Genomic DNA, 15,051 nt, shown 5'->3' with positions numbered 1-15,051 from the left:
TCTCTCTCACCATGTCCCTGGGTCCCTGCAGAGGTCCCCCACATTACTGTAATAAATAAGTGAATGAGGGTTTGCTGACCATACATTTACTCAAGCACAGTATTTAACTACATATACTTCTGTTCCACTATATTTCAGGGGTAAATATCATACTCTTAACTCCACTGAGAATAATCAAGATATTAATATAACAAATCCCTTGCTAGATCTTGATCATCCTGATATCACACATTGTTTTTAGAAACGTGTTTCTACCATAAACCATAATCTATATTTTTGGTACAACTTTAATTAAACATCATGCAAACGCATCTTAAACGACTGTGAAATAATATATTGTTTCTCGTAAAATGTTCAGAAGTAAAAAAAAATATTTAAAACATGGACAGCAAGGTCTTAAACAAATATTTCTGATGATGTAATTATAGCAATAAGTAAACACACATCTATTTATAAATATATCTTATTGAATTGAATTCATAGTTAAATTATTTGACTGTCTGCCTAATATTCAGATGTCTTAATGTTTCATTTAATGTTTCATTATTCAATACCTCATCAATATAATATACATTGAACTATTTATCGCTTATGTATTTACTTGTTTTTAATTCAATGTCTTGAAGAAAAAATACAAGAAAGAGAAAAGGAACAAAAGAATACGGTAGTTTTATTTTGAAGTACTTCCGGGTCACTGTGACCTTTCTACACGTCGGTCGCCGTGTCCGCCATCCTTCTCTGTCCGCTCCGGGAGCAGGATCGACCCCACAGGACACGAACATGCTGTCAGTACGCGTCGCAGCGGCTCTTGCCCGCAGTCTGCCTCGACGGGCTGGATTTGTAAGCAACACTTTACTTATTTTATGTTCACCTTTGTGTCGACTTCCTTCAGAAAATCCCTTTTTTTTGGGTCAAATTCTAAAGAAATCATGGCGGTGTTGTGTGTATGCACACGTCTTTGCACCGGAGGACAGCGGGCCCTTCACTGTTAACTTTTGTAGCTGACAGACGGCAACAAACAAGATAGTACTGAACATTATTAACAGTGACTAGACTATCAAATAGACCTGTGAGCTATGTGTTAATGCATTATCAATGGACATGACGAAGCTAAAGCGCAGTAATGACGAATGTAATTTGGTATTGAAGGTCAGTTTTCATGCTAGCTTTCGTTGCAAGTGCATTTGCCGGGCTAAGCTTTGCATATGTGTTTATGTATATGTTGTGATACTACGTTGGATATTGTAATGTTCTGGAGGACTTGTCCTGTGACCCTGCAGACTGCGTGACCTGTGGCCCAACTCAATGTTGTAGAGATATACGAAACAAAACATTTGAGTCACAGCCAAGCTTATCTGTTTCTCTGAAAAACAGATGAACACTGACTGCTGTTCTGAAGGGAATAATTGAATGACTCTTCCAACAATCTAAATTGCAGCTCTGTCTGCTATCAAGATTGTCAGCCATTATGTATGATTATTCTAGGGATGCAAATATGAAATAATACAAGTAGCATCAACACAGACAAATAGCTGACAATAATACTTAACATACATACATTTTTAGTTATTGTTGTGTTAATAAAGCATTATTTAACTTTCTATTTTTGTTTGAATTTCATTGTGCAACAAACAAAAGCTTTGTCCATCCAGATTGTTAGAGGTTTGTACTGAGTGATAGACTGGTAATACTTGAGAGGCCCAAACTGTGGCTATAAGTGGCTTAGCTTTCCTAGCACTAGCAAAGTCAATTAGTAGTCTTAATTTAGTTTTATTTTCTCCTTATTGCTGTTTTGATATTTTTTCACATTGTGAATGTTGTGAGACACAACAAGGTCTGTGGATTCTGGAGATCATGAATAATGAGTCATGATTTCTGGAAAGTGCTCTGAGCGCCACAGGCAGAGTGAACTCACTCTGATATTTAGAATGAGTCTATCCTCTGTGGACAGAATGTTGGAAACACCGCTCGTTAATAATGCAATTAAGTTCAACAGCAAAACTCACAAGACCTTAAAGTTGAATCAACAGCTCAAAACCTGAACATTTAAAAGCTTCTTGAAAGGAAGACTTATTGCCGGGCTGTTGCATTTGATTGCTTAATGAAATTGAAAATGCTAGACTTATTCGGTCAGTATAAAATGAATTTCTGTACTTGTTCCCATTGTCTTTAAAGGTATCCAAGAACGTTGCTGCAGCATGTGTAGGAGTGAAGAATCTACACACCACCCATCCAGGGTTTCAGAAAATGGGTCAGTGTTTCTGGAAACCCGTATTGGCCGAGTACTTAAGAAAGTGAATGAATTGTTACAGTTGTCCACAGTTGTTAATCAGCCGTGCCTTTACAAACATTACAGGCACAGCCGAGGTGTCGTCCATTCTGGAGGAGAAGATCCTCGGAGTTGACCACAGCGCTGAATTGCAGGAGACTGGTCGCGTGCTGTCCATCGGTGACGGTATCGCCAGAGTGTACGGCCTGAGGAACGTGCAGGCTGAGGAGATGGTGGAGTTCTCCTCCGGCCTGAAGGTAAGACCGATAATGTAACCTTGTAGACCGCCGACTTTTTCACGGAGTGTGTTGAGGATTTCATTTGCTTAACCAGGGGAGGCAATCGGTAAACAGCAATGCTCTCTACATAGCAACAGGGAGAACCCATGTGTAAATACACTGTATCAAAGACTAGAAAAAAGGAGTCTGCCCATTTTCGTAACTTGTTTTGTTTTTCTTCTCTTATCCAGGGCATGTCTTTGAACTTGGAGGCCGACAATGTTGGTGTTGTGGTGTTTGGTAACGACAAGCTGATCAAGGAAGGCGACATTGTCAAGAGAACAGGTGCCATTGTGGATGTGCCCGTTGGTGTAGAGCTCCTGGGCCGTGTCGTCGATGCTCTGGGAAATGCTATTGATGGAAAGGTCAATGATGATAATAATACTCTGTATTTTTATAGCACAATTAATGCATAAGATGCATCACAGAGTGCTTTATATAAAAGCAAGTAATCATGTTATTTAGTTGACTCCTTTTTGTTCCACTATGTTCCCTCACAGGGCCCCCTCGGCTCCAACATCCGCAGACGTGTGGGTCTGAAGGCCCCGGGTATCATCCCCCGCATCTCTGTGAGGGAGCCGATGCAGACTGGCATCAAAGCTGTGGACAGTTTGGTCCCCATCGGCCGTGGTCAGCGTGAGCTCATCATTGGCGACAGGCAGACTGGGTAAGAGGATTCTGCTCAAAGGGAATACTTGAACACACGGCAGCATTTGATGTTATTCCCGGTGCTGTAGAAATGCAACCACAGCAGTGGAAGTGCTAATGCTGATAAGGGGTTGTCAAATACTGAGCAGTGCAATATATCATGCTAAACTAAAACCAGATCATGGCTGCTTTAAATTCTGAATATTAACACATGACATTCACACATGATGGATCTGTTTTTCGGTGTATCCAGGGTGCTCAGTGTTTAAAATTTGTGTTGCAGCAAAACCGCAATTGCCGTCGACACAATCATCAACCAGAGGCGCTTCAACGAAGGGACCGACGAGAAGAAGAAGCTGTACTGCATCTACGTCGCTATCGGCCAGAAGAGGTCCACAGTGGCTCAGCTTGTGAAGAGGCTGACAGACGCGGACGCGATGAAGTACACCATCGTGGTGTCTGCTACCGCCTCTGATGCCGCTCCGCTGCAGTACCTGGCTCCCTACTCCGGCTGCTCCATGGGAGAGTACTTCAGAGACAACGGCAAGCACGCCCTCATCATCTATGACGATCTGTCCAAGCAGGTGAGTTTTGTTTAGTCGGATTGTTGAACACAGCGAAAGTGAATAAATTGAACAAACTGTAGTTTGCAGATCAACATCGACCTTGCATGTTTCCTTTCTGCAGGCCGTCGCCTACCGTCAGATGTCCCTGCTTCTCCGTCGCCCCCCTGGTCGTGAGGCTTACCCAGGAGACGTCTTCTACTTGCATTCCCGTCTGCTGGAGAGAGCCGCCAAGATGAATGACAACTTTGGCGGCGGCTCCCTTACAGCCCTCCCCGTTATCGAGACCCAGGCCGGTGACGTGTCGGCCTACATTCCAACTAATGTCATCTCCATCACAGACGGACAGGTGAGTGCGTGACACGTCGACTCGCCCCCAAGTGAAATCCTGAACCCGGTTATTAAATGCTGTTTTCCCCACTCAGATCTTCTTGGAGACTGAGCTGTTCTACAAAGGTATCCGTCCAGCCATCAACGTCGGCCTGTCTGTGTCACGTGTCGGATCGGCTGCCCAGACCAAGGCCATGAAGCAGGTTAGCCTTTTCTTTGTAATCACCCATCTCGCAGCTTTTTACCACAATCCATGTCATTGATTGCGACTTATTGATTTCTGTCCCATCACCAGGTGGCCGGTACCATGAAGCTGGAGCTGGCCCAGTACCGTGAGGTGGCTGCCTTCGCTCAGTTTGGTTCTGATCTGGACGCTGCCACTCAGCAGCTGCTGAGTCGTGGTGTTCGTCTTACCGAGCTCCTTAAACAGGGACAGTACTGTGAGTATTTACATTTGGTATTCAATTTCCCTTAAAAGGCATCTTTCATTCTACAGTTGTCTTATGTTTTGAGACTGTATGCGTTTATGTTTCAGGCCCAATGGCCATTGAGGAACAGGTAACGGTCATTTATGCTGGTGTGAGGGGACACCTGGACAAAATAGACCCGAGCAAGATCACCAAGTTCGAGAAGGGCTTCCTGCAGCACGTACTGAGCCAGCACCAAGACCTGCTGACAGCTATTAGGTGAGTGAAGGAGCTTCTGGGCATTTCAAATTTTACATTGTAGTTTATGTTCAATGCATTTTGTAACCAATCTGTACTTGATTGCAGGACTGAGGGCCAAATCTCTGAGGCATCCGATGTGAAACTCAAGCAAATTGTGTTGACTTTCCTCTCCACCTTCGAGTAAAGTGCTGCTTTTTGTTCTGGTGGTTTTCATGTTCACTCTAGTGCAACAGTCAGTTATACTTTCTATGAATTAAAAAGAAGTGGCACTTGATCTTTAATGTACAGATATCTCGTTCAGAGAATAAAGTATTCCATTTAGTTGACTTGATCGCCTCTTTTTGTGTTTTCGGAACACTTGTTGGGTCACTTTCTGTTTGAAGAGTTTGTCTGTCTGTTGAAACAAATGCTGATATAGTGCACAGCTACACCTGTAAACTATTTGTTTCTTAATATCCTGCCTCTCATTTGTGAGCATAACAATTAAACAGTTTGCTGCTGTCTCTTTTGACGAAAGCAATTCAGATCATCAATCTTCCCCCTAAAAAAACAATTACTCTGAAAAACGGCAAATGGGACTTTCATTTGAATAGACAAGGTCACTGGCTGACGGTGAGCAATATGATTTTGTTATATATATATATATATATATATGACCCTGTGTACACACACACACAGGGATGGGTCAAATGCAGAGAACAAATTTCCCCACTGCGGGACTAATATGGGATTTAATCTTCACAACTTGTCACAACTTGTTTTTGAATGCAGTTTGAAAGTCTGTGCACAGCTCAAAGGTTGTGACTTTATATCTTAATATTTCAGAAATGAGGCTCATGATTTACACAATTGAATGAGAAGGATGGCATGGCCACGACACTTCATGAATGCAGAAATGACAAGCCTGTCATACTTGGCTAACCTGGGGCAGCCAATCTTACAACCAGAAATTCAAAAAAACGTACTCACCCTTTTTAAATTCTCTGAATTGTCTTGCAGCCCCTTTCTCAATATTCTCTGGAGGTTGAAGCTGCTTTTATGGTTCAAAAGTCTTCCAAGTTCCACTTTGAGTTGTAATGGTCAACAAACCAAAGGATCTGATGTGACTTTTTTGTTAATGACTGGGTCAAGGCATCCTGGTGCTCAGCTTTTCTGATTTGTATTTAAGGTATCAGGTTCTCTCTTAATACACCAGTGTAGTATAACGCGACAGTATTATCAGTTATCGACTTGCATCAGTCGAGGGGGTTAACATGTAATGCTCAGGGCAAAATCCCAAAACTACAGTGCCCTCTGCTGGTGAGGAGTGGCACATGACAGATTTCTAAATCACAAATCCTATTAAGATGTATTAACTTAAATGTTTGATGGTACAGGTAGTTTTAAATAGTAATATTGCTTTTTCCATTTCTGTAATTTGCATTGACAGAGTTCCTGCTGACTTGCATTGTGTGATAATGGTTTAATTGAAAAGATAATCAAGAAGCACTTACTTCTAAATTAGTCTTTATTACACAGAGTAAATGAAAACATTTGAATCAATAGAAGTGAGTATAAATAATGTGAATGGTTCGTGAAATTCAGAACTGACTGAACAGCCGTGTTAATAAGAAATGGTGACTAATTTAGATAAACATAAGGGACCAAGTGCATATTTCACAATAACACAAGTGAAGGTGCCCAGTAAATATTTCACAAGTTGAACAAATTCAGTGGCGGAGTGCATTCTTATCAGCAAATTGTGTCAATTTCAAAATAGTGATTATAAGTGAGACAAAATAAATAAAAGACTAAAGCACACGTTATTTAAATATAAATAAATAAGTCATTAAAAATAAATTTACATTAAAAAGATCACACTTGACAGCTGGAACATTTTACACCCAGTACTGTTTGGTGTGCACTGTGGGTCTGTGGTGTTTATGTTTGGGTAGATTATTCTGTTTGACATAGCAAGGGTCATAATAATCCCACTCCAGGGCCGAGGCCAGGACACCGTTGGACAGACCGTCACTGTCTGCTGACAGAATCCGCAGGGAGACGCCTGAGAAGAAACCATGCGAGTATATCAGAACTTTTGCATAAATTGAATAATACCTAAATATACTACCCTAGTTATTTAGCATTCATCCAAGCAAGACAACGACGTTTGTTTTCGTCATACTGTTCCCTCGGTGCCTTGGTACAGCATTAGCTTTAATGGCAGTCGTGTTGGCTACAGTGCAGCTAAGGGAGAATGAAGTTTACCTGCACTTGCACCAAAGTCGCTGTCCAGTCCAGGACCCACTGCAGATGTGTTCAGGTAGGAGGCCTCTGAAGGCGGGTCGGTGAACTCGCACTCCATGCCCACTTTGTCAAACATAACGCCTGGGTTCACATCTGTCAGCATCTGGAAAGTACTGCTCCGACGAAGATGGCCCACATGTTCAGTCTCCTCCTGCGGACAAAGAAAAATATATAGACCTGACACTTTGAAGTTTGTGCTTCATTGCTGGAGGTTGGATCTTGGGTGGACATTCATTTTTGTTACTCTAAAGTAATGAACTGACAGTTTTTGGTCTTCACTTCTGTATGTCAATTGGTTTGTGGTAATTTTATAAACTCTCTTTGTTTGGTAGTATGGATAATATGCAGCTCTAAAGCAAATATATACTAATAAGAGCCTAAAGGTGGCTCCTGCTTTATTAGGTGATCTAGTTGACCTTTACGGTTTCTCCTCCTGTTTGATCAAATTAAAAACAGGAAAACCAGGGCCAGATATTATTCCAGGAGTAATGACCACATTGAACAGAAAGGACATGGGGCCAAGTAATCTAATCTGGCCATGCTTCAGTACAATTACTAGAATTTGGCATCACTGGCCTAAAATCCAGAACAGTCAAAATTAAACTTAGTTTTTTATGTTTTTGGCTATGTTTCCTGCAGATGTTCCTGAATAGATATCCACTAATTGGTCAATCTTCAATACTCATTAACACCTTCACAGTGGCCCTGGACTCATCAGGCCTCTTCCTGGTTATTTTAAAGTTATTAAAACCGAAAGTGTACCACTCACCGTGGGAGTGTTTGGCGGAACAAGGTTCAGTCTGGTTTCAGCCTCTGAACCACTGGACTGCGGTAAAACTGGCGCGCTTTTACACCACCCCGCTTTACCGGTGCTGTACATCCGTGATCCGGAGGGCAGGTCGAGTCTCGGGGTGAAAACAGCAGCAGAGGAGGTGGCCCGGATGGTGCTCGGTGCCCTCATCGACCCCGAGCCGGTGGCGCCATCTGGCACCAGGAGCCGGATCCTGTGATCCCCTCCGGCCCTCTCCCTGGAGGAAGCCCTGGAAGAGGTGACGGGATGCGGCAAGACGGGCTCCGATAGAGACATGTAGGCTCTCCTCTGCAGCGAGGGGAAAGCCACATCCGACACTCTTCTGACTCTCTGCAGGGTGGACTGCAGAAGCATCTCCTCTGCGTCCTCTCGCTTGCGCCTGTGCTTCTTCTCCGACAGGTTCAGCAACTTGTAACCCAGGAACAGGCAGTTCAGCAGGAGCAGGATGACCACACAAGGTATGAGCAAAAGAACCACTAAAGTCAGGTTTGTCACAGGGTAAACCTCCGTCCCGTTTGATTGTGTGGTCAGACTTATCTGCGACATTTCATCCCAGAGGACATGAAGGCGGAATTTTGTAGAATTGATGATCTCAACTGAGACCCACGTTGCCTCTGAACGCACAGGTGGTTTGGTGTGTCAATCAATGTGGATGACTTTGCGTTTGAAAGTATTTTGTTTATGTTTTATCTAATAGCAACATGCCAGTCCGCTTCTCAAATGCACAAAGTCTCCAAACGGGACTGGTGTCTTTCACCCCTCTTGTCTTCATCATTGTGGACCAACACTGTCAGTGTTAACAAAGCAAAGGCTCGATCTGAGGCGACCATGCAACGCGCGCTCAGTTGGCAGCCACATAAATTACAGATCAACAGGTGTGTCCTATTATGTGCAGGACCACCGCTAGATGGCAGCAGGTGACCAGACTCCTGCAACGCTGCATCTAAAGTTCTGCAGTGTGATATACCTGTGTGTGTGTGTGTGTGTGTGTGTGTATATATATATATATATATATATATATATATATATATATATTTTTTTATTTATGCTTTATTTTATGGACTTCAGTGTCTGATAGTTAGTTGGTCTTGTGTAGTCCACTTAAACACACGTTTTTCCCGAAGAACAGCAGAGAACAGAAGTCAAATTGTGTTTTTTTCTTTATTTTTCATGCTTTCCAAACATGTCTATGTCAGGTAATGATACATCAACTGCTGGCTCGTCGCAGAATATATATATATATACAAACATTTCAAATAATTCAATAGAACATTTGACAGATGAATCTCTCTTAGAGACAACATTTTTTTTGCATTTTGTACACAAAGTAGATCCTTGTACACAAGTATATTTTGCTATTGTAATAAATCAATGCAAAAGATCAGTCATATGAGCACCATATAACCATAGTAAAGTATTTTTTTTGTTTCTACCACTCATGTTTAAAGAAGTCTATACAGACTTGAATAGCGCACACACTGATATCCTGCTATAGGTCTGCAGGTATAACAGTGCAGCTAACCTTTTCATTCAAGAGAAAGGCTGTTGAGTCAACGGACGCCCTCAGATACCAAAGACCCCATTCGTCAGATCTAAACTCACTGCTCCTGTGGCATCGTAGTTGTTGTGCGTCTTGCCTGCAGAAAGTCGTCTCCTCGCCGAACTACAACTCACTTAAGCGCCGCTTGCCATTTCCAAACACAATAAGAGGTTGTGAGTGGTTGTGATACTATAGCACCTCGAGCAAGGCCGTGTTTGTGAATTGATAAGAACAACAACCCACACATGGTGATGCTGTGTCAACCAGGTCACTGAATTAAAGCAGATTGGCACTAGCACTGGGCCAGGCTGTGCTTGATGATTTCGCGAGACTGCGGTGGGATCCTGTCGGGGAAGAGCACCTGGAACTCCACCACCAGGTCGCCTCGCTGAGACGGGCTCTTGGGCAGGGGCAGACCCTCGCCCCGAAGCCGCCGGACGGCACCTGGTTTGATGACATCGCTGCATGGTAAAGGCATCATCCGGTTGTCAAGTGTTGGAACGTTAACTGTGCAGCCGCAGAGAGCCTGGAGAGAAACAAAAAGGAAGAAAAAAGAAAAAGTTAGTTTTGTAAACCTGGTATATATTTAGAACAAGTTTCATAACGCTTCCTTACTGGCCTCGAATGAAGCACACTTTGAACAAAAATCAATTAAATGCCTGATCTATAAAAGTGTCAAGTTACATAACGGATAAATATGGAGCGTCTGTCTTTCTAAAAGCGTGACGATTTTCTTGTGTTATGCAACAAATCAGTGCCACAGATGAGATAAAAGCTGGCCCTATTTGCAGCTTCTGTGTGGGAGTTAAGTGCTTTGGTGACTGAAGGGAGCCATGGGAAGATGGAGGGAGCTCTTTGAAATGACACTCACTGTGACTGCTATACCCTGCTAATCTGTGTGTGGGTTGGTAGAAGTGAGAGCCAGAGACTGGGCGAGCCAAAAAAAGCTGCCTCTCTGCCTGCCTTGTAGAGGCAGCGGAGTCTGCAGCACACATAGTGGCTGAGAGGGAGAGTGAAGTGTGATTCGTGGGGGCGGTCAACGCCGAGGCTAAATTTAGCTCCTGCTCCCTCTCACTCTGCAGGGGCCAGTGAGGTAATGAAGGCAGGCTGCTGCTGTTCTGTTAGCAGGGGTCTGTCAGCCCATTGTAAGCTGGGGGGGCCCAGATGCCTGAAACAGAACACCGTGTTCTGTCCTCCGACTCTAATCAAAAGATATCACCCTCTCTGAATTTGGCAGGGATCAAACCTTCTGGCTTAAGTCACATTGAGGCCTCTCGGTAATCGATTTCCTCTGGTATTTCAGCGAACGCATCATTCTGCAGTTATGTAAAGGATAAGAAGCGGTGGACGGATGTTCGCCTTTCTCTGAGTAGGTGTAGGTGGTTGGCAGTGACATAGTATATCTACTTATAGGCCCGTCATGTGTTTCATAATAAATCAAGAGTAATGACCTTTTTTAGGAGTCAAACTCTAGACCTTTAAGCCTGACACAAATGCAGCAAACTCACCTCCTTGAGGGTGATCTTGGCCGTGAAGACGATGTTGGAGCCGTCTCTCTTGTACTGCGTGTGCTCCTTGTCCCTGAGTATGAAGGTGATGTCGGCAGGGGTGGTGTTGGGTGTCTCGTCTCCCTCCCTGGGGAAGGTGATCTTGGTCCCCGCTTTCCAGCCTTTTTTCACCACCACGTTCAGGACCTTTTCCTCCGAGCGCAGGCTGCGTCCGTCGGGGTTGAGGCGGCTGCGGGTGATCTTCACATGCTTGGTGCAGCCCTGCATCACCTCGTCCAGGGTCACCAGCAGATCGTGCACCACCTCATCGCCCTGCAGCTGCCGCTGGCCCCTTGGCAGGCCGCCGTCGCTGCCGGAGAACCCGCCCACGTGGCTGAAGGGGAACTGTCTGAAGGGGTTGAAGAGGTCCTCTTCGCTGTCCTTGTCGTTGCCAAAGAAGATGTCGAAGTGGTCGGAGCCGTGGAAGAAGGAGGAGAAGGTGGCGTGGGGATCGGTGTGGCAGTTATTGCGGAAAGCGTTGCCTTGGCCCGCCGTTGACATTCCATTTTTAAGACCTAAAAAACACAGAGAAAAGAGAAAGAGTTCATTTAAACTCATTTCAATCTGCAGCTTGACATGGCACTTCATTTCTATTCTAATGTTGGTGCTTCTTCAATACAAATTCTGCCTCTCCCTCTAGAAGGTTTACTAATCATCAGCTATTAGAAAAACTATTAAATTGCTGAATAATTTATCAGCTGCACACGTTGAGCCGGTTTATTAGGGGTGGAAGTGGTTCAGTCCTCCCACTGCAGATCAGTATTTAGCCCTAATGAAGGCATGCATAGTTAATGCACCAGCCTATCCTACAGTAATTAGCCAGATGTCAGTTGCTATTTGAGCTATATTAAATCAAATCTCACTCTCACCTTCTTCTCCAAACTGGTCATAGATGTTTCTCTTCTTGGGGTCAGTCAGGATCTCGTAGGCCTCGGCGATCTCTTTGAACTTGTCCTCAGCATCCGCATCGCTGTTCTTGTCTGGGTGGAACTTGAGAGCCATCTTCCTGTAGGCCTTCTTGATCTCATCTTCATTGGATTCCGGGATGACACCCAGGACTTTGTAGAAGTCCTTGCCTGTGGGCTTGATGGCCAGGCAGGGCGTGTCCTGCTCAGACTTGGTGCTTTCCTGTTAAACACAAGAACAATGAGGGTTTAGAACAGTTATTTGTCATAACTCCACTCATTTTGCATATGAATTTGAAATCTCATAATGACTATGGTGCATGCTGCAAAAAGGCTGAGGATGAATAACTACTACATTTCTATTTTCATCATCTAGAATACAAAACAGGAGGGTTCATGTATTGGACTTCCTCCACATCAACTGCTGCACAGTATCTATTAATATGCAGAGAAATGATCCCCCGGCATATACACACTCTCTGGGAAAACACCCTTATCTCCGTGCTGCTGTGCAACTGCATATATCCATGAATGTTATAGGCTGGTGCACAACGTGAGAGAGAGAGAGAGAGAGAGGGAAAAGATTTCCCCCAATTACCGAGATTCTCTGCAGCGATTGGCTGAATGCGAATCGCGACTCCACAGCAACAGAAATAAGTCAATGATGATCAAATACAAGAGAGAGATGCATCTACATGATGTTTTACAGCGGATTGACTAACATAATATACCTTGTAAAACATCTAAGAATTCGTTTTTTTAAATAGTGATTTAAAATACAGTCAAAACAGTTAAATAATCTCAAAAATGTACTTACCGCTGATGAGCCTGAGCTGTCACCTCTGTGCATAACTCGCACTTTGCACTTGACGTTGACATTTTTGTTCTTAACCCCGAACTGAGTCCAGATGAGAACCATGATGGCTGGTAGAAGTGGTTTGTTTGAGCTACGTGTCGCTGTCCTGGTGCTGAAATCGCTCCTGTTTCTCGGGCTACGTTTCGTCCTGTCTTGAGCTCTCCCCGGCTCTCTCTTAAATACCACCGCGGCAGCTCCGTTACTATACACTCACCCACCCACGCAGCGTGACCGAGCTTTCCCCGGATCCGCCTATTTCCTACCGCGCGGCAGGGGATGCCGGTGTCCTCAGATTGCTCGGTGGAAAGCCATTGGTGCTCCGGCGATGATCGCGCGGATGTTGCAGCCTCCCGCTCCTTCTTGAGGCTTGTTTCCGGAGTTCTTGAAGGCCGAGCCGAGCAGACAGTCACGACACGGAGTGTTTTTCTTTTTTTTTGTGTTCAGTCTGTCCTTTCCACAGACTGAACAGAACAACCAGACATGCAGTTAAAAGATCCTGCTGTCTGTCCAGACAGCTGCACCTGCTCAGTGTCCTCAAATTACTTTTCATGAGCCCACGCGTTTTAAATGTTAAGGCTATGTAACTTCGCTGTGGATGAAATAATGCAGAGAATTATTAGTGGGATATTCAACTATTTTCTCCAATCGTGTGAATGAGTAGGCAACTGCACACGATCAGTTAGGGCGTACGTGTTGACACAATAACCTACAGTTTAATGCAATTCAATGAAATGGCACCAGCAAAGGGAAGACACAGAAAGCACAGAAGTATTATCAACAAAATGTACTTAAAGTATCAAAATTAACATGTAGTGGAATAGAAGTATATAGAAACAAAAAAATGAAGTACTCAAGTTAGTACAAGTACCCAAACTTTGTATGTAGGCACTTCATTTAAGTAAATGTTCTTAGTTACTTTCCACCACTGAATAGCACAGAGAAGGACAAGACCTTGATGCATTTAAACATCTTATTTGAGACCTCTTCTTTGTTGGGGTGTTGTATTGGATTGCATTGTATTTCCACCTCTAGATGTCAATAAGAGGTAGGGGAGGAAGAACATGTTCGCTCTATAATTAAGCAGAATTCAAAGTGTAGAAAATTACAACCTTGAAAGTTTACACTGACTGACACTAATTGTTTTCAGGTGTATTTCCCGAAGCTGAAAATGAACTTGGAGCCAATCTGTTCTGTTAATTGTGTTTCACTGAAAAGGTCAAAAAGCTTTACAGCGGCTGTATTTATTTAATGGTTCTTGTATCCATTAGATTGTGCAGCTGTGCATGTAAATACTTCCACCCACGTAGTTCTGCATAGCAATTATGTATAGTGCCACAGAAACCAATGCAAATGAGCCATTTAATAGCCAACAACTGTGGAGGGAGGGGGCAGCTGCAAGTTATGTAATTGAAATGTGTTAGACCTTGTGTTTTTTGGTGAGTGTTCACATATCTTGCTCCTGTGAAAATTCAAGATATCACCTCAAAATCTTGTTGACTGACGGAAGGATGCTGATTGCCTTGCCAGAAACAATCATGAACATTTTTTTAGAGTCCAATGAGTAATAATAATAATAATAAGTGGTTATATAAATATTATTGGGGTTGGGAGACAGGTTTAACCTCATATTTGAGTTTTAAAAGCCAGATCTTTCCCTCAAATGACTTATCTCAGTTTTTAAGTTCAATATGTTAATGGTACAGTATGTTTTACACAGTCCACATTTCACATTAGGGGCGAATTAGCAATAGCCAAAAACTTAACAAATGTGCTTCCTGTTAGCAGAGATTTTAAGCTGCTCTGTATCGTTTAACTAACAGCTAACAAATGAACGCTGTCAATGAATAAGTAAACAGGGCCTCATCCATTAGTAGAACAGGTTGGGTTACTATATTCCAAAATAGCTCTATATAGGATACAGTAGGGTAGTGAAAAGAAACAATACTGTATATAGATAATGTTTATTGTCTGTTAATAATAAAGATTGTTCTACTCCCAGTTGTTCAGTAAGATAGTTGTCCTCAAACGCTACTTTTATGACACATAAACACATTTTTTGCAGTCTAACTCACAAGACAAATCAATTAAATAGAATATAGATTTGGGGCAAGAAAAAAAAGAACTAAACACCATAACCTGCTCACCCCCAAAACAATCAGAACCCCCCCCCCCCCCTTTAAGTAAAATAAAAATAAATAACCCCTCCCCTTTTCTGACTCCCTCTCCCCCCTAATAACTTCTGTACAGTCCCTAACAGAGAAGATACTTTGTGATACACGTGATGTTGACTTACAAATCATCACTACATGAAGGAAACTCTTTTTGACGAAATACAGCAAGTCATCTGCTT

At 43.2% G+C, this 15,051-nt stretch overlaps 3 protein-coding genes across 4 annotated transcripts; 1 reads left to right on the top strand and 2 right to left on the bottom strand.

Annotated features, from left to right (window-relative positions):
* Window positions 1-702: 702 nt before the first annotated feature.
* On the top strand, window positions 703-5,082 carry atp5fa1 (ATP synthase F1 subunit alpha). The gene is made up of 11 exons (XM_076088286.1): window positions 703-840; window positions 2,176-2,251; window positions 2,357-2,526; window positions 2,739-2,912; window positions 3,048-3,214; window positions 3,479-3,779; window positions 3,883-4,107; window positions 4,184-4,291; window positions 4,384-4,528; window positions 4,624-4,774; window positions 4,862-5,082. Exons 1-11 carry the CDS (start codon window positions 781-783, stop codon window positions 4,938-4,940), a joined length of 1,656 nt encoding a protein of 551 aa, XP_075944401.1. The 5' UTR covers window positions 703-780; the 3' UTR covers window positions 4,941-5,082.
* A 1,551-nt stretch (window positions 5,083-6,633) lies between these two features.
* Window positions 6,634-8,399, bottom strand: hwa (huluwa). Its single transcript, XM_076102790.1, has 3 exons — window positions 7,812-8,399; window positions 7,004-7,193; window positions 6,634-6,800 (listed from the first exon to the last, which is right to left on the bottom strand). The coding sequence occupies exons 1-3, from the start codon at window positions 8,397-8,399 to the stop codon at window positions 6,634-6,636; spliced, it is 945 nt and encodes a 314-aa protein (XP_075958905.1).
* A 1,258-nt stretch (window positions 8,400-9,657) lies between these two features.
* Window positions 9,658-12,764, bottom strand: LOC142960864 (dnaJ homolog subfamily B member 5). 2 transcript variants are annotated; one of them, XM_076102788.1, is made up of 4 exons: window positions 12,663-12,764; window positions 11,810-12,068; window positions 10,902-11,455; window positions 9,658-9,919 (listed from the first exon to the last, which is right to left on the bottom strand). In XM_076102788.1, exons 1-4 carry the CDS (start codon window positions 12,762-12,764, stop codon window positions 9,686-9,688), a joined length of 1,149 nt encoding a protein of 382 aa, XP_075958903.1. In that variant the 3' UTR covers window positions 9,658-9,685. The 2 variants fall into 2 exon arrangements, with proteins under 2 accessions (XP_075958903.1, XP_075958904.1); XM_076102789.1 differs by having other exon boundaries at window positions 10,902-11,422; window positions 12,666-12,764.
* Window positions 12,765-15,051: the final 2,287 nt, after the last annotated feature.

This window comes from Anarhichas minor, unplaced genomic scaffold (genome assembly GCF_050575085.1).
Source record: "Anarhichas minor isolate MPS153535 unplaced genomic scaffold, ASM5057508v1 ptg000002l, whole genome shotgun sequence".
Lineage (NCBI taxonomy): Eukaryota > Metazoa > Chordata > Actinopteri > Perciformes > Anarhichadidae > Anarhichas > Anarhichas minor.
This window is presented reverse-complemented; position numbering and strand designations above follow the sequence as displayed.